The sequence below is a fragment of the Coffea arabica genome, chromosome 4e (genome assembly GCF_036785885.1).
Source record: "Coffea arabica cultivar ET-39 chromosome 4e, Coffea Arabica ET-39 HiFi, whole genome shotgun sequence".
Taxonomy (NCBI): Eukaryota; Viridiplantae; Streptophyta; class Magnoliopsida; order Gentianales; family Rubiaceae; genus Coffea; species Coffea arabica.
The window spans coordinates 5,676,703-5,694,321 of NC_092317.1; the positions used below are offsets into that span (position 1 = coordinate 5,676,703).

Here is a 17,619-nt window from a genome sequence, read left to right on the forward strand (position 1 = left end):
TGCATGATCTTTAGTTTACTCACTTTGAGTAAGGAATACCCTAAAGATTATGGCTTTGTTGTCTAAATTTTCTTGAAATTCATATCTCACTTTAGTTCTTAAGCTTCAACTCTGTACACTACTTTACTAAGCATAAAATCCATCACATTTTAATCTTAAAATTTGAGGATCACTAGATTAACGTAAATGGGGTTATGAAATTATATTTGAAAATAAAAATTGTAGATGATGCCATGTTACGTATTTTAATCGTACACAAAAAAACTGAAAATAAATCCACTGAACTTTACAATTTACATTTTGGTTCATCATTACGCTATTAACGTTGAGTCTTTTCGTGCCTATTCAATTGCAAAATCTAACAACTAAACTGGGTTAAAAAAAAATGAAGACGACAAAATTTAAATATTAAACGAGATGAGAAACTCTTTAGCCAAATGAGAAAAATTGGGTGAAAAAAACATTAAATTAATTTTCTATACACTGACAGTGTATACACTTGCATTATTGGATGTATGACATATAATTTGAATTTGAATTTGAAAACCAAATTTTACATATGTGTCGTGCATCCAACCGTGATTGTGTAGACACTATCAGTGTATATAAGATTTACTCAAAACATTTTCCCATTTAGACCCATTTGTTTTTTGCTAAACCCCAATGCATTTCCATTTAATTTAAGCCAGCTAGTGCAACTCAATCAATTGGGCAATAATGTGAGGCATAAACTAAACCAAAAAAAAATCAAGAAATTTGTCAACAAAATGCAGAAATACAAAGGCAACATTACATAATTTTTAAAAAGGAAAAGAAATCAAGAAAGTTGTCATCAAGATGGAGAAATGCAAACGCTATTTTACATTATTGTTCAAAGACTGAGAAAGAGGAAAGCAAGGAGTCTGACGGTGAATAAAGATATATTGCCTTTGATCAATTTTAAGGCAAAAAACAAAAATCCGTCACCCCTCATCAATTGATATTTGATTCTCAAAGACCTTTTTAATTTTACTAATTAAACTCATTGGGGGATTTAAACCTTATATCCCAATGCTTAAACCACAGCGATGAAGGACTCAAAGTGAAAGGAAATTAGAATATGAACATTTTTTTAATTGAGGAAAAAAATTATTGCAAAGTATTTATAATTCACAAAAAAGCAAAAAAAAAAAAAAAAAAGTTGGATAAAAGGCTGACAATTGGAACCCGGGCAACAGGAAGCCCATCCACCTTGTGGTTGGCCCAATGGCCCCAATCTCACTTTCCCCACCACGAAGGTCCAGTTCCTCTCTTGCCGGTTAGCAAAGAGGAAGATTAATTCTGAAGAAACAAAACTCACCATCTCATTTATATCATCAGAACTCGAGATCTTAATAGCCAAACTAATCAGACGGATTTCTGCTCTTCAAACTAAATCTGGTTAACTCTTCTTCAAATATTTACTCTCTCCAATTGAAGACTCAAAATTTCACGCAAAATCCTTATATTATACACTGAAAAAGGGGAAAAAATCATCCCTGAAAATCTAATTATATAGAGAGAGTCAGATATTAATTGGAGCAAACAGCTTAGCTTTGAGGCGGATCAGCAATGGAAACCACGCAAGGTGGAACGGAGAGAGAGAAATCCAACTCGGCTTCTTCGGCTCCCGTTCCCGCTGTCGCCAGCTTCTGGAAAGGTACAACATTCTAATGCAGGAGTACTATATAATCCTCTTTTCTTAGCAGCTCTTGTTTTTAGTTAAATGCAATTACTTGTATAGTTGATTTAATCAGAATTTTGGGATATCATTTTTTTTAGTGAATTTTGTTATCATTCACTGAGTTTTAAGATTTGTGTGAGTTTGGATATTAGTTCGAGAATAGATTGGTAATGTTAGTTAAATCCTGTAGTTTTTCTTATTGGAATAAGTTCTATTCAAACCTGGGGGATTTTTCAGTTAGAAATTTAACTCCTAGGTATAAGTTTGAAATGATTGAGTATCATTGGAAATTGGACAAGTTAGCGGAGGCGAATCAAGCTAGTATCAACAGTGCCTTGATAAAGGAGCAAGCATGTGCTTCATTATTAGCTAGTATTTGGTTTGAGCCGCGTGTAAGTTTTGTGTTTTGTATTTCTGGATCTAGTTCAGTAAGCAAAGTATGTGGCATGTGTCTGCTATGTTGGGTAATACCTCTCTGCATTATTAGTTTCAGAAGATGATGAAGTGTCACCAGCAGGAACTTAGCAATGGGGTAGTCTTTTATGCTCTTAGAGTGTGAAAATTTGTGTTAAATCTCCTGTTAAATGTGACATACATGTATACCATCCCATGTAAAATAATCTTTACATTTTTGGTGTATGAAAGATTTGTGCTTTAACTTAGTTTTGCTCTAATTGGTAGGAATTTAATTAGAGAATAAGGAAATATTTGCAAGAATTTTGTTAAACATGCCTAGCCACTTTTTTTACCTTACAACCTAATGAGGTAGTATCGGACAATATGTTCTGCTTCATTGGTGTTGCTATTTTCTTGCCTCACTTGATATGTCATATTTTCCTATTTCAGACACTCCATGGTTAATGTATGAATGAAAAAAATGTTTCTAGTTCCTTGCATGTGAAATTACAGAGTTAAAAAGATTTGGATGTTTGTATTTGAATTTGAAGTAAAGATTCACTTTTATGGATCTGTATTGGCTGGGTTGATTGGAAAAACTTTACACTTATAAATCATTTGATCATGCAGATTTTGATCTGGAGAAAGAACGAGCCATTCTGGATGAACAAGGGCTTAGGATTGCTGAGAATCAGGAGAACAGTCAGAAAAATCGTCGAAAGCTCGCTGAGAGTACTAGAGGTATTATACTTGCCAGGTCACTATTGTAGTCCCTGATGTTCAGTTTTAACTTATGTGAATGGTAGGAGATCCTTGCTCCTATCGCTTGATCGGTGTAAATTGTTGGTGCTGCTAATATATCTTTTTTGATGACCTTTTCTGAAATTCTCTTCATATACTGTTGACAGACTTCAAGAAAGCTTCAAATGAAGAAAAGTTGAGTTTGTTTAACTCTTTACTCAAGGGATATCAAGAAGAAGTTGATAATCTTACCAAGAGGGCGAAATTTGGAGAAAATTCATTTCTTAACATTTATCAGAAGCTTTATGAAGCACCAGATCCTTATCCAGTTCTTGCTTCAATAGCAGTAAGTACAAGTTGTCTGTTCACTTTTCCTTGTTTGTCTTTTTCCTTGAGATTTTGTGAAGTATCATTCTGCTTTCCCATGTAGCTGAAGTCCATTTGTCTTTGAAGTTGAGTGCAGAAGATACTTGATTGTCTCTCAACATGGAAAAGAACGTAGAATTTGAAATTAAAATCAGTTTGTCAAATTTGTGTGCCTTGCGGATAATGAGAGACGGAATAACGATCTCATGATTATGTTGCATAAAATTCATGCTTCATATCTTATTATTTTTCTTACTTCGCTGGCTTCCCTATGGCAGAGTAATAGATAAGCCGCCAAAATAGCAGTTGGATTTACGGTGCAAGAAATTTAACTCCTGATAACTACTACACCTTTTCAACAGCTGTCATGGAAATCATATGGACATCGTAGAGTGCATGAAATACCTTAATATTCTCACAGAAGGCTTCGTAAAAGATGTGATTTTTGAAAGCTTTCTTTGTCTGCAAGATTAGTAACTTTTGAACACTTATCCAATCAATATGGAAGTTTACTAGTAAAAGGACTAAAATTAGCTTCCTAATTAACTTCTAGAAGTTGGGATACAAGCTTTGTACACCAAAGCTCTGCTGCATACTTTAACAAAGTTAAGCTGTTCTTCCTTTTAGCTAATTAGAATCATGTACCATGAAAGTTCTATTTCATCTCAATGTATGTTATTTGTATTAGAAGCACCAGGAAACAAAAGCTACTGCATACTATATCCTTCATAGAATTGATGAGGTCTTTGCATGACTGTGGAACCGATGGAACTGATGATGAGCTTGTGTCATAACCTAGCAGTCTTCAAAGACTCATTTTCTAATGGATTAGTGATTGTTGTGATCATTCTGCAGGAGAAAGACTCAAAGCTGTCTGAACTAGAATCAGAGAACCGAAAGATGAAGGTTGAGCTTGAGGAATTCCGCACAGAGGCAACTCATCTGAAAAACCAACAGGCAACCATACGAAGACTTGAAGAGCGGACCCGCCAGTTAGAACAACAGGTTGGAATCTTTTTATATAATGTGGCATATGTTCCATTTTATGCTTTTTGGAGCAATATGTGCATTGGTCTGCTTTAGGTTTTTTATTATTGAGCAATTGGTGGTGTAAATTGAGGTTGACAAATCAGACTCTTCCTCCTCTTTGTGCAATTTACTTTTATGTTCCTTTCTTCAGTCCATCTTTTGACTTCTTTCTGTGGACTTTCTACTTTTTGTGATATGATCTAGGATATCTAATTATGGGTGGAAATTCCTATTATGCTTAGTTGTTCATACAGTGGTAGTTTTTTCTTCTTGTCACAAGTATCTAGTAAGCAATTGAAGTGTCTGGAGGAGAGCTTTCTAGAGTAAACCAGTTCAATTTCTGCTTCTATTTCTGCTTGTGATACTTTTTGGCTGCGTCCAGGATTTTCTTCTATCTTTCACAGCATTCAATATCTCCCTGTACTGTTAGCTTCCATATTTATTTTAATCTACAGTAAATTCCTTTTTCATTATTCCTGTGATCAAGACTTGATACATAAGCTCCTGACTAATAGAGGATCTATGCTAGTGGATAATATGGCAGGTTTTTACACTTCATCACGGGGTGTGTAGTCTAGTTTAATTTGGCTTTTTTTTTGTGTGTGTGTGTGTGTTTTTTTTTTGGTGCCTAATATAGATGTTTTTGTCCTGATCGTCTTTTTCTGCTATAAATTTAGATGGAAGAAAAAGTAAAAGAAATCGTGGAGATCAAGCAACGTAGTTTGGCAGAAGAGAATCAAAAAATTATGGAGGTTTTGAAGGAAAGGTATTATCATCCTGGTGTCATAGAATCGCAAGCAGCTAGTGTATTAATGCATTAGTTGATGTTAGTTTTTATGTCATGTCAAGGGACTGTATCCCCCCCCCCCCCAAAAAAAAGTGTATTACTGCTTTATCCCTTGATGCAGGGAGCGGATGTTGCAAGATCAATTACGCCAAGCCCAAGACAGTGTCTCTACCATGCAAAAGTTGCATGAACTTGCACAGAGCCAGTTGTTTGAAGTTCGTGCACAATCAGGTTTTACTGGCCTGTCACAATTCATTAATCAAATGTAACAGAATGAGAGATTGAAAGTTGGAAGATTGTTTTGGAAAATCCGTGAATATACTGTTCCTAATGTTGAAGATTGTCCATTTCAGAGGAAGAGAGAGCAGCAAAACAATCAGAAGTCAATCTCTTGATGGACGAAGTTGAACGTGCACAATCTCGGCTTCTTAGTCTTGAGAGGGAGAAGGTGTGTGACAGGATCCCCTCTTTGTTTTGAAAAAGATAAGACATCCTTTTATGTTAGTTTCAGCCACTAATATGGCATGTGTGTTTGGTTGGAGATTGTTCTTTTATCAAAATTTGGGTCAGTCTGGGCTTGTTTGAAGATTGACCACAGTTATCATCAGTTATTCATTTTCTGTTCATAGTAGGGGAATGCTGTAAAATGTTTTGTGATGCCATATTACACCATATATCATTATAGTAATTGAACCCACATTTATCCCATATAAATTCCCTGAAGAACAGTAGAAAATCAATAACATGACCGAGGATCCTCGTGAATGTATCCAGAGTTGCTTTCTGTGGTTACCATACTTGGTCCTTCATATTTGACACTCTTATAGCTGTTTCCTTACCACTCATCTTCCAGTTCGTTAGGAAGTTATCTTAGTCAGAGAGCTGATATGGTCTTAAAAGGGGTTTACTCAGCTGGCATTACATATTCTCAGCTTTGTCATCATCTGACAGAATTCTTATGTTCCTGCAATTTAAATTGGTCAGTTTACATTCTCTTATACTGGAATTTGCTGCAGGGATTGTTACAGTCACAGTTACAAACATCAAATGAAGATAATGAGCAGAAGAAAAGGTGAATAGTTTTCCTTGAAGTATCTTTCTTTTGTTTTTTTGAGAGTTATGTAATTCTTTTTATGTTATTAATGCGGGCCTTCCAATGATGTATAACTACTGTGTCAGAGAACTGGAATTGTTCTTCCTTTCTATTTTTTGATTTGAAGATTATCTGAGTACAGAAAAACAGACGTAAATTATTTTGCTAATCAGGGAAGATTTGTTACGTTTCAATACTGTCTCATCCTTGTTGTACTTACTGAGATTTATGTGCAAGTTGGATTATAACAAAAGCTTCCATTTATCAAAGTCACAGAATGCATACAGATTATTTTTTTCGTTAAAGAGGTGATTGCCAGAGAAATGTGGAAATGGAGCAAAAGTGTTGTTAAGAATATAAGCTTGAATTATGCCATGATGCATAATTTTGTAGGTGTAAAACTTGATGTTAGTTAGGCCATAGTCAGAATGGAACGCACTGGTTGAGTAAGGACTTTAAAGTACCTATCAGTTGTGAAAATATTTAACACTCTCTTATTTTTGAAGTGCTTGGTGAAGATATATTGCTTCTCTGCTCAATCCATACCTGTATGTTGTTGAGTAAACAATTGTTTCACTAAGACCTGGTCTAATATCGTCTTTTGCCTCTTTGCAGTGACAGTCTGGACGTGCATAGCATGCTTGAGAATTCTCTTAGTGCCAAGGAAAAGATAATCTCTGAATTAAATATGGAACTTCACAACCTTGAAACCACCTTAGCAAATGAGCGAGAGCAGCACATAAATGAAATGAAGAGATTGAATACTAAGCTTAATGAGAAGGTATGCCTGTTCTTCTTGACCCATCCCATCCCTGGGGCTATCCAACAATGTTTCCTTATGTGGTCTTGTTCCTGACTGAAATTTTGAAGTCTTTGATGATATACAGAACTGCAATTGTCAAGTAACCCAATAAGTTACAGATAGTTCCTTAATTTGAGGTCTAGTAGCTGATGTAATATTGCTTCCAAGAATTCTTTAAGAGATAAAAGAGGACATGATTTCTGCATCCTCCTTTGGCTTGATTATAACTAATCGGTCTAGAAAAGGATTAACTCTGTTGATGATGAATTTGAGTGTAGTCTAATGCATGGGAGAAATATATTTCTTGATACTTATGGAAGATTTGGAAGGGTACTATAACTTTCCCTTGGAAAAATATGATGAGAAATTTTATAATGCTAGTTCTATGACATACTATAAGTACACTTTTGCTTTTGGCAAGAATTTTCCTTTTAGAAGGGATGGGAGGTTGGAAGCTGGAAAGCCCCTAGGGAATGAGGCGTGGCAAGATTTGATCCCCTTCTTAAGATGGGGGAATCAAATCCATACCCTTTGGGTTATACCTAGTTCTTTGTTGGCCAGACTTATTATCAACTATCGGAACAAATATAATAGAAGTGGTTGGAGTTTTTTTTCTTTCTTTTTTTTTTTTTAATTTTTAATGAGGATTGGTTTTCTTTTCATGTTTTTCGAGCTGGAAGTTGAGGAAATTGTATCACCGTCCTCTGTGAGAAACTGAGATCCAAGATTCAATAATTTAGCCTGGTCTTAGTAGAATTCAAGGTTGTCATACACAATCTTAGATCTGTCCTTATTGCTATATATGCTCTTATCCCTGCATAGATTATTCTTCCTTGTCTTAAACTGTTTCATTTCCTTCTAAATAGTTTCTAATTGGTTCTGTGCCATAAAAGTTTTAGACTTAGGCCTTGTTGACCTATATTTGTCAAAATTTCCAAATTGGAGTCCTGTGGTAGTTCTTCTATTTTTTCTGCACTCTAACCACCTTAGTGTTATAATTATGTTGGTATTAATTTTTGTATATCTTCCTTGCCTTCATACATCTTTTCTCTTTTGAACCTAAGGAAACTATTTTGGAGGAGATGAAAAAGGAGCTTCAGGCAAGGCCAACAGAAAAGTTAGTTGATGACTTGCGGAAAAAGGTCAAAATCTTGCAGGTACCTAACTCACTCTTACAACTCTGTGTCATCCTTTCAGGTAATTGTAATTAGAACATTTTCAGTTGAAAGACAGGCAGGAAAATGATAGGGTAGAGAACTCTTAAAATAGAAGGAAGGAATACGAGTAAATTGAGCATGACATAGTCGATGTGCTTTGATTTTCTCGTCTTGCTCCACTGCTTCATGTAAGCAATTGAAATTTGGATAATAAGGCATTGACCCTATCAAAGACTGGACATTTTTGTCAACGTCAGTATGAATGATTTTCAGATTTTCCTTTAATTTGCTTCCAAAAAGTTCTAATTTGGAAATGATGATTAATAACTTGTTTTCAGAAAAATGAAATGACTGTTAGATCTGATTGCAGCATGTTGTGTTAGTTTTTATGGCTTTTGACATCACTTGGAAGATTTAAAGGCATCAGTGGTCCAACTATGTTCTCTGACTCTCTCCATCAGTTGCTTTGTCCATCTTAGCTCTCATGATTACAACTGAGGTTGTTGCTTGATAAATTCTTTCATTCATTTATCAACAATTTCATTTTAAATTTAAGGCTGTGGGCTATAATTCTATTGAGGCTGAAGATTGGGAAGTAGCTACCACTGGAGAAGAGATGAGCAAACTCGAGTCGCTACTGCTTGACAAGAACCGGAAAATGGAGCACGAACTTACTCAGTTGAAGGTATGAAGTTCCAAAATGGATGATATTGAAATTTTTAATGGTCCCAGTATCTTTTTAATTGCTAAACATCATTGTGATCTATATGTGCTTGCACTTGAACAAAAGAAAACTTATCAGAGAATGACTTCTATCTTTTACCTATTAACTGTCAGGTCAAGCTTTCAGAAAAGACATCTTTGTTGGAAGCAGCTGAAGCCGAGAGAGAAGAATTAACTGCAAAGGTCAATGAACAACAACGGCTAATACAGAAATTAGAGGATGATATACTAAAGGTTAGGGCAAATTTTTACTGAAATAAGTGAATAGTGATGGTATGGTTAATATAAACAGGACTTTACATGCTGTCGTATGTCGTATCAGAAGTCTCTTGTTTTTGGGATAAAATCATGGTTTTTTTTGTGTACTAAGCAGAATCTCACGAAATTTAAACTTGTTTGGTTGGTTTGCATATTGGGGAATAAAATACCATGACTTTGACATTTTTAATCACTTCCTATCTAAATTTTATTTCTCTTACATATAATGCAGGGTTATGGTTCAAAAGATACAAAGGGAACTTTATTTGAAGATTGGGATCTATCGGAATCTGGAGGGTCACAACCATCTGAGGTTATATTTGTACCTCTTTTATCAATTTCTCCCTTAATTTTGATCCCTGCAAAATAAAATAGAAAGTATTACTGAGGAAAAGTATGTTGTGCAATTCTCTAAACTGCGCAGCATAGATGGATTATAAGTACATTTTTCCTGCTTCCTGTATGAAGTTCTCTCTAATAAAGCTAGTTTAAAATAGTCTTTTCTACAGGTGCAGTGAGTTTGGCATTTATTTGATTCATCTGGCATGCATTAATACTTGTTAAACTTTTAAAAATGGCTAAGTGGCTAGCATTAAGCCTATCTCTGACAATTTGTAAAATTGCATGAAGTACATCAGTGCCAGCAGTGGCTAGTCAACCTGCAATTTATCTGAATGGTTCCAATTATTGGTCCCACTTCCTCAGGGAAAAAGTAAAGATCATCTCTTCAGATTCTTTGGCAGAACAAACTCAACTAATACACCCAGATGTTCATTGTTTTATTCTTTGTTAATTTAACAATTTATTGATCTCAACTGTTCTGCTTCTGGGCGTTTGAATATGACAATTTTCAGTAATTTAACTCTGTCTAACAGAACACGGAACAAAGACATGTTTCCTCAGATCAAGATCAAAGTTCGATGCTTAAGGTGATCTGCAATCAACGAGACCGTTTCCGGGCACGCTTGAGAGAGACTGAAGAGGTTGCTTAGTTGCTTCTCTTTGTATTTCAACTCCTATATTTTACCACCTTTATCTTTTAGCAAGCAGTGTAATTTGTTCACGTTTGCATATCCTCTGGTCTCCTAAACTTTTGACATTTGCAGGAAATAAGACAGCTGAAGGAGAAGATAGGGATGCTAAATGCTGAACTTGAGAAAACAAAAGCAGATAATGTTAAACTCTATGGGAAAATTCGTTATGTTCAGGATTATAATTCTGAAAAAGTAATTTCAAGAGGATCAAAGAAGGTGCTTTTTTGCAACTCATCTATCTATATACCTTGCTTCTAGTCTTATTAAAAAAAAAATCTAAAATAACTTGAAATTCTCAGTATGCCGAGGATTTAGAAAGTGGTTTCAGCTCTGATGTGGAATCGAAGTATAAGAAGATTTATGAAGACGATATAAATCCTTTTGCAGCATTCTCAAAGAAGGTTTTTTGACTTCTCTCTTTTCCTTGGTTCATTTATATATATATGTGTGTGTGTGTATATACCGTCTTCTCTATTTGCGATGGAGGATAATGTTGTGTTTGGAGCTTAGCTTTGATTTCCTTTCAAGTCTAGAATCAAAGAGGGAAAAAGTCTTCTTTTTGTGTTATGTTCAGCGGTTCTATTGCAGGATTTCGTCTTTAGAAGTTGGGTTCGTAAACAGTGTCACTTTTAACTTGCTTATGTCCTGTTTTGCAGTTGTGATATTTATATTTTATTTCTGAAACTTCGTCAAACTATTCAACCGTACATCTTCACAGAAGAAAATGTGTCAATATGGCCTTACGCAATGTGTTAATTCTATTCTCCTAATTTGCTTCTGTTTTCCTTGTCATAAATCATTTACCTAGTTTCTTTTCTTTTCTTCTTTCTGTTGCTTCCTTTTAAACCATGCTTAGGAAAGAGATCAAAGGTACAAGGAACTGGGCTTAAGGGATAAAATTACTCTTAGCAGCGGACGGTTTCTTCTCGGTAACAAGTATGCTTCGATGGTCCTTTTCTGTTTTTTAAATGTAAATAAAATATGCTAAATGCTCTAAAATGGTCCCTTGCATTTAGAAATTTCAGGTGCAATGCAAATCCTTTCCAGTTCAGTTGCTGTATATTTTGGCCTTTGATTATCTAATTTGCATCTAACCATAGATCTTGCTTAATGTAATTGTTGGACCGCTGGCTGGCCAGGGGATGGTGCTAAGAGTCCTCGGTGCTGTTAGGTCCAGGGTTTGAATCTTGGGCCTGGTAGTTGGGGTTGGGAGGGTGTGGAGAGGGATTGAAAAAAGAAAGAAAGAAGTAATTGTTTATCTTCACAACCCCCAGCACATTGGCAAATGCAGCTAGAAGTTCCTTAGTGTTGATGGAGGCTTAGACTAAAATATTTTCTCGGCAATAAATATTGCATTTGAGTCTATGACTTTTTACTACAACCTAAAGTCTATGTTCAAAGAGGCTCGGTTATTGTATCGTGTCTGCGACTGCCTAAAGCCAGCCTGACCATTTTGAATAGCTGGCTATAAGTACATAACCTGAGTAATGGTTACTGCTAATTGTTTCATAAACAAGCTATTTTCTTTCTCATTTACCTTCTCTTTTTTGGGTGCCAGCACATACAAATCCTTCATCCTCTAGTCAACCATTTGAGTTATTCACACTGATAATGCTAAAGGGAAACAATTGAATGCCTTGCAGATATGCTCGAACCTTTGCATTCTTCTATACGATTGGGTTGCACGTATTAGTCTTCACTTGTCTGTATAGGATGTCAGCATATAGCCACCTGAGGTACTCCAACCGGTTCTGATTTCTCTCTCCTTTGCTGAATATCATAATTCTTCATAATCCCAATGGTTGGTTATTAACTGTCCGTCGTCTCCTATGTTTATGCAGCAATGGTCCTGAGGAATCACTGCTTGGAGATAAAAACATAAATCTTCCTCACGCATTATAGTCCTTTTTTATACTTGTTCTCGATTCTCTTATTGCCTTGTTGGATGGTTCTTTTTTTGTTTAAATTCAATTGTAGACATAGAAAGCTGGTTGATGTAAGTATTTTTACGCGGTGTAAATAGGGATACTGAGACGGCACTTTTATTCTCCCGCATTGGGTAAGAGTACATTTTCCCCTTTCCAGTCCCAAGTCTTTCATTTTGCTCCATTGAATGGTCTAGTGATTAGCTTAAAGTTCATCATGGAGATACACTGTGTATGATGAGTCCATCAAGAACTACTAACACTTAGGTTGAGTCCTCAGGAACAAACTCTTTAATCCGAGCACCCAAAGGATCTGCCAAGACGTCTGAATAATCACGCCACAATGCTGGTTAAAACTTAATGAAATTTGAGTACCGTAAAATTTTCTCATTTATCTGTGAGCATAGAGAGCATCACAAATTTTCATGTTCTCATGCGTGTGCATTCAGGGGTAGAATCCAATGTAATAGCACAAAATAAAATCTTTATCACAATAATAGAACACTTTTGGCAGTCAAGATCATACGCATGAAACCGAAGATCAAACAAAAAGGCGTCAATTGTTAGTCTAAATGTGTGTGTGAAATGCACAATTGATCTAGGAAGTAGTACAAGAGAAACAGCCAAGCCAACACATTCAGTTGATTACCATGGTTACAGATTTTCCGTAGCTAGAGCATTACAAAACTGAGCTTTACAAAATTTAATTACCAGAACTCGTATTTATATCGACCGAAATTGGAGTGAAGACCGCGACATTAACTACTCAAAAAAGTGTAAAATGGTTTATGCTGGAATAAAGAGGAGAGAGCAGCTCAAATTTAAGCACTAAAGACAGGTCCTCGAATGGAAATTTGGGACTCGAAGCGTAACCATCCTTACTAGGAGATTAGCTAACTTTCGAGCCTCATCACAACGAAGTCGTTGTAGTATAGTGGTGAGTATACCCGCCTGTCACGCGGGTGACCCGGGTTCGATCCCCGGCAACGGCGTTATCTTTTATCTTTTATGTTTTTTGCTTTATTGGATTTGTGCCAAAACGGCGTCGTGATGCTTAATTTGAGTTTGAGGTCTAGCAGTCCATAATTCTTCTGTACAAAATGTTCTGGTAACAGCAGCAATGGCCGTCCTCTGCCTTTCTCCGCATAGTCGGTGGCAGCGCTGGCGGCGCTTCCATTCGACCAAAGAGTTTGCCCATTTTCAGCTTAATTTTCATAAATCATTAGAAAATTTCCTAAACCAAATTTTGCCCCAGTTTTGTTTATGCCTGCTTAGTTAAACTTCGTGATAATGAGAGTATCTGCTGCATTTTCTACCACCACCGCAGCCGCCGCTCTCCGCCTCCTCTTCTCCTCTTGTGACCACCCTAAAACCCTTATCCCATTTTATTCTTGGACAAGGCATTCTTCTACTCTTACCCAATTTACCCCAAGATTAAGAATGGTGCATAATACTCATAATAATGACCTATCCCCTTCCTCAGTCTCCGCCGCAGCCTCTTTTTCCTCTTCTGCAGCAGCGTCAGCGTCAGCAGCGGCGCCTACTGATAAGCCGAAAACTCAGACCTGGCTTATCGTAGGGCTCGGTAACCCGGGGAAGCGGTACAATGGGACCCGCCATAACGTCCGTACTTTCTCCTCCCTTCTTCTTCATAGTCGTTTAAAGTAATTTTATTGGAAAATCTTGATTAATAAAAGTTTTTGATTGATAGGTGGGTTTTGAGATGGTGGATTACATTGCTCAAGCAGAGGGCATTTCAATGGGTAGTATTTCCTTCAAGGCCCTGTTTGGAAAAGGTTAATTTTTTTTTTGTTCTTTTACTTTTGCTACTGTTGACGCTTGAATCTTGAGGTAGATGTTGAATGGACATTTTGTTTAGGTTAAAAAAAAAAGGAAAGATTTAAACTTTGTTGATTTCTGGGACTTTTTTTCCCCTTTTTTGGGTAATGGATAGTTGTTGAAGTTGTATTGAATTTCCATTGTAGGTCATATTGCAAATGTGCCTGTGATGCTAGCTAAACCACAGACTTTCATGAATGCAAGTGGTGAGTCTGTAAGTTTGTTTCCTCTGCTCTCGCAATTTTTCTTTGCTATGCACTGCATGATACTAACTAATGTCTGTAGCAATGGTTAACTTGTTTCTTGTTCCTCGACTCTGTAATAGGTTGGGGCAATTGCCTCGTATTATAGGATCCCATTGGCGCAAGTCCTAGTGGTAATTATGTGTGTTTTGATTAAAAGCCAATGAATAACTTTCTTTCAATCTGCTTTAAAAAAAAAAGAGAGAGAGAAAAAAAAAAGTTCCTTACAATCTTGGTTGGCTTAAGGGCGTAAAGATTTTATGCTTTGTAGATTTTTGATGATATGGATCTTCCATTTGCAAAGCTGCGGTTACTGCCAAAGGGTGGACATGGAGGGCATAACGGGTACATATCAGTCTGAAAATTAGCTTTTGTATTGCTTCCATTCAACATCTACTGGTTTTTATCCCATTGCATCTTCCCTCTGCTGTAAAGTTAAATTGGTGATTTAAAAATGGCAAAATTGATATAATTATATTGTTTAAACAAGTCCATAGACATATATGTAGGCAGATATCTAAATTACCAATTCAGGGAAATTCAGTGAGTTAAAACTCTTAGTAGACCAATAAATGCAATCATGCATCTAAGCAGAAGGATCTGATGTTGACTTAGAAATGCTTCTCACTGCTAAAGATTTTAGTTATGTTGTGGATTGGAGATTAAGACCGTGCCAGCTCTGATAATTGTTTCTTGAAAGATGGAGAGCAGATGACTTTCTGCAATGTGACAAAGCTCTCTTGGTTCTCTGCCAATTTTTTTTATTTGTAAGCAACATTAGATGATTAATGCTGAACAAAATCTGTCTTCTTTAGATAGATATTAAGCCCTTCTTGTACTGTTATAAGGAAGACAGACTAAAAAAATTTGGGTTATGATGACATAATGTCATTCATAATCCATTAAGGTTTATGTAAGTTTTCTGTAAAAGCTTTAAAAATTATGTACTTCGTGTCTCTGGCTAACTGAAGATCTCAATTCACCAGTGGTCTGCCAATGGTTGCCAAGAGCAAGGACCATCTAAAAATAACACCTTCGTTTCTCAAGCATATCGACAAGTTTTGTCTCAACAGAATTTATTTTTGTGGTTTTGCAAAGGAAGATTGATGCCATTTTCTTTTCAGGATGAAGAATATTATTAATCACTTTAAAGGTAGCCGGGACTTTCCTCGTCTAAGGATTGGTACATCCTGAACTTATTTTGCTTTCTTGTGAAAGTGTCTCTTCAGGTCCTTGTCATTTACCATTTTCATGAAATACATGTAGGCATTGGCCGGCCCCCCGGGAAAATGGATCCCATGAATTTCGTTATGCGCCCATTCACCAAACAAGAACGTGAAGAGGTAATATTCAAGTTTAATGCACTGTTAAACGTCATATAATCAAGGGATAATGGTTAATCAAAAGAAGGGAGTTATAGTGAAGATTATGTAAGAGGTTAACAATTGCTTGTTTCCTTTCTCCAGTTGGATTTTACGTTTCAGACTGGCTTGGAAGCAGTGCGAATTCTTTTGCTCGAGGGAATCAACAGAAGTGCTACTTTTGTTAATAGTGCCAAGTCATTGGAACAGCTTCAGTAACTAGCTGCTTTCCTACGTTCTTTTTTGAAGTGGTAACAACGTCATGCAAGTTTGCAAGTGGAGGAAGCTCTGGAAAGTGCAGAAATCCAGCTAGTATGGAACTTTGTTGGAGAACTATAATAGAAGGCTATTCGACACCCAAAGGCGATTTCTTGTTCTTTTCCCTTTAATATCATTCTTACATCTTAATTCCTTGAGGGAGTATGTATACGTTGGTTAAATGACAATTGATCTTACGGCTATCTTACTTTTTGGTCTCATTGATGTAGTTTAGCTTCTGTTGTTTCTAAATGATTCAGGAATTCCCACCTTCTGACTTAGCAGCAAACCCTCAAAGTTGAAATTCAGCAAAAAATTGTTTGGACAAATAATAATGAACTTAGCCCCTAACTTACACTAAAAGAGACCTCTTACTTACACTTAAAAAAAAAAAGGGAAAGAAAAAGCCTTAACCACTAACCAAATTTAGAAAGCAAACTGTATGTCTAAAATATTACAGGTTTTTTAAGAGGTGCTCAATAAGTGCTCGTTAATACACTTAAATTTTACCCAATCCATCATTTATATATACACCGATGATTGTTACCCATCCTTATATTTATGTACTTTTTCTAATTAATTTTATATTTTAAAAAGAGTAAATTTTATATACACTGACAGTGCATACACTATTACCGTTGGATCCATGACACATGTGCAAAAATTGAATTTCAAATTCAATTTTGTATCGTTGTCATTCATTCAATATTGACAGTGTATACACTGCCAGTGTAGGAAATATTAATCTTTTTAAAAAATCTAACACATGAAGTACATTTTAAAGCGTGTCCAATGAATACCTGTAAGACAAACCAAAAATTCCATTAGATAGACCAAAAATTTATTAGCGATATTAAGAATATTCACTGATGTAGATTTACTTTTAAAATTGACTTGATAAACTAGTATAATTTCATTGTGAAATATTAAGAAATTAAACCATAACCATATACCCCCTCCGTCCTACTTTGATAGTTTTGAATTTTTCACACAATTTAAGAAAATTTAGTTAACTTTATGGAAATAGTAAATCTAGCCTACTATTTTTTTAATATACCCTCACATTAATATTAGTAGTATAATTAGCCATTATATCTTTACATTAATTACAACAACAATATTGATGAAAAGTTACACCATTCAAGGCAATGAATCAAAGCAATTAATGAATAAGATAGGTTATATCACTAATAATAAAATACATCAAATAATGGTAAAGGAAAAAAAAAAGGCCTCGGAAAAAGAGAATTTGAAAAGTTAAACTTGTATTATCTTAGACGAAAATTCATTGAACTTAGCCATCTTGGACTCTTCAAATTGGAATTGTTTCATATTTTGATTTTATTTATGGATCCCCGGGCAGAGGGATGGTAGAATCAGCCATCTTTGGACGCTTCGAAGTGCAACGATGTATAAACGTCATCCCACATCGAAACACACAGCAGAAGGCAAGGCTTGCGTGAGATATTTAAGTAAGCGGGGTAGCAACGTTGAAACATACTTACCTGGACGGGGTCAATGGGCGATCAAGAAGGCCCATGGCCTAGGTTGGTGACCTCCATTGCACTCGGGAGGGGTGCCCGCCTAAGGTCAGCCCAAGTTGGTTGAGCCTGCGTCATAATTTGTGACAGTGGGGGCCTGCGTCCGCGCGGCCCCTGCCCAAGACTAATGTCTCAAATCTTTGTTTTTTCGTTGGTTTTAGAGACTTGGTCTCTCACTCTAAAATCTTATTATACAATTCGTACATCTTTGGCCTGGTGCCTCTAGTATTTTATTATTTCAAATCCCTAATTAAATTAGCTATGTGTCAGGCTCTAATGCCTTCAGATGGTTATTCTAGCAAAATAAAAGAATGCAGCTTGTGTTAGTTTGGGAAGGTTGACAATTGAATTACTTCCCTCTAATT

General features: G+C 36.0%; 2 protein-coding genes and 2 non-coding genes across 6 annotated transcripts; all 4 read left to right on the forward strand.

The window, feature by feature from the left end:
* The first annotated feature begins 1,376 nt into the window (after nucleotides 1–1,376).
* Nucleotides 1,377–12,172, forward strand: LOC113742695 (protein CASP-like). Of its 2 annotated transcripts, XM_027270603.2 has the most exons (19): nucleotides 1,377–1,678; nucleotides 2,729–2,839; nucleotides 3,007–3,185; nucleotides 4,061–4,210; nucleotides 4,912–5,000; nucleotides 5,143–5,252; nucleotides 5,375–5,469; nucleotides 6,038–6,093; nucleotides 6,730–6,895; nucleotides 7,981–8,073; nucleotides 8,630–8,758; nucleotides 8,911–9,030; nucleotides 9,287–9,367; nucleotides 9,930–10,037; nucleotides 10,161–10,304; nucleotides 10,388–10,489; nucleotides 10,945–11,024; nucleotides 11,732–11,824; nucleotides 11,930–12,172. In XM_027270603.2, exons 1-19 carry the CDS (start codon nucleotides 1,591–1,593, stop codon nucleotides 11,988–11,990), a joined length of 2,055 nt encoding a protein of 684 aa, XP_027126404.1. In that variant the 5' UTR covers nucleotides 1,377–1,590; the 3' UTR covers nucleotides 11,991–12,172. The 2 variants fall into 2 exon arrangements, with proteins under 2 accessions (XP_027126404.1, XP_071903468.1); XM_072047367.1 differs by lacking the exon at nucleotides 10,945–11,024.
* A 761-nt stretch (nucleotides 12,173–12,933) lies between these two features.
* Nucleotides 12,934–13,005, forward strand: TRNAD-GUC (transfer RNA aspartic acid (anticodon GUC)). The gene has a single exon. It is a non-coding gene; the product is annotated as a tRNA-Asp (tRNA).
* Nucleotides 13,006–13,158: 153 nt separating this feature from the next.
* On the forward strand, nucleotides 13,159–15,916 carry LOC113741523 (peptidyl-tRNA hydrolase, mitochondrial). Of its 2 annotated transcripts, XM_027269053.2 has the most exons (8): nucleotides 13,159–13,636; nucleotides 13,725–13,809; nucleotides 13,999–14,066; nucleotides 14,178–14,228; nucleotides 14,366–14,439; nucleotides 15,219–15,277; nucleotides 15,361–15,437; nucleotides 15,561–15,916. In XM_027269053.2, exons 1-8 carry the CDS (start codon nucleotides 13,304–13,306, stop codon nucleotides 15,672–15,674), a joined length of 861 nt encoding a protein of 286 aa, XP_027124854.1. In that variant the 5' UTR covers nucleotides 13,159–13,303; the 3' UTR covers nucleotides 15,675–15,916. The 2 variants fall into 2 exon arrangements, with proteins under 2 accessions (XP_027124854.1, XP_071903469.1); XM_072047368.1 differs by lacking the exon at nucleotides 14,178–14,228.
* Nucleotides 15,917–17,210: 1,294 nt separating this feature from the next.
* LOC113743066 (U1 spliceosomal RNA) lies at nucleotides 17,211–17,372 on the forward strand. The gene has a single exon (XR_003460956.1). It is a non-coding gene; the product is annotated as a U1 spliceosomal RNA (small nuclear RNA).
* The last annotated feature ends 247 nt before the right edge of the window (nucleotides 17,373–17,619 follow it).

Excerpts from the sequence above, each read along its gene's own strand:
- LOC113742695 (XM_027270603.2), top strand. The coding sequence starts at position 1,591 with ATGGAAACCACGCAAGGTGGAACGGAGAGAGAGAAATCCAACTCGGCT. Across the intron at positions 5,253-5,374 it reads TGAAGTTCGTGCACAATCAG|AGGAAGAGAGAGCAGCAAAA; the intron begins GTTTTACTGGCC and ends TGTCCATTTCAG. Across the intron at positions 6,094-6,729 it reads GATAATGAGCAGAAGAAAAG|TGACAGTCTGGACGTGCATA; the intron begins GTGAATAGTTTT and ends GCCTCTTTGCAG.
- LOC113741523 (XM_027269053.2), top strand. The coding sequence starts at position 13,304 with ATGAGAGTATCTGCTGCATTTTCTACCACCACCGCAGCCGCCGCTCTC. Across the intron at positions 13,810-13,998 it reads CAAGGCCCTGTTTGGAAAAG|GTCATATTGCAAATGTGCCT; the intron begins GTTAATTTTTTT and ends TTTCCATTGTAG. Across the intron at positions 15,438-15,560 it reads CCAAACAAGAACGTGAAGAG|TTGGATTTTACGTTTCAGAC; the intron begins GTAATATTCAAG and ends TCCTTTCTCCAG.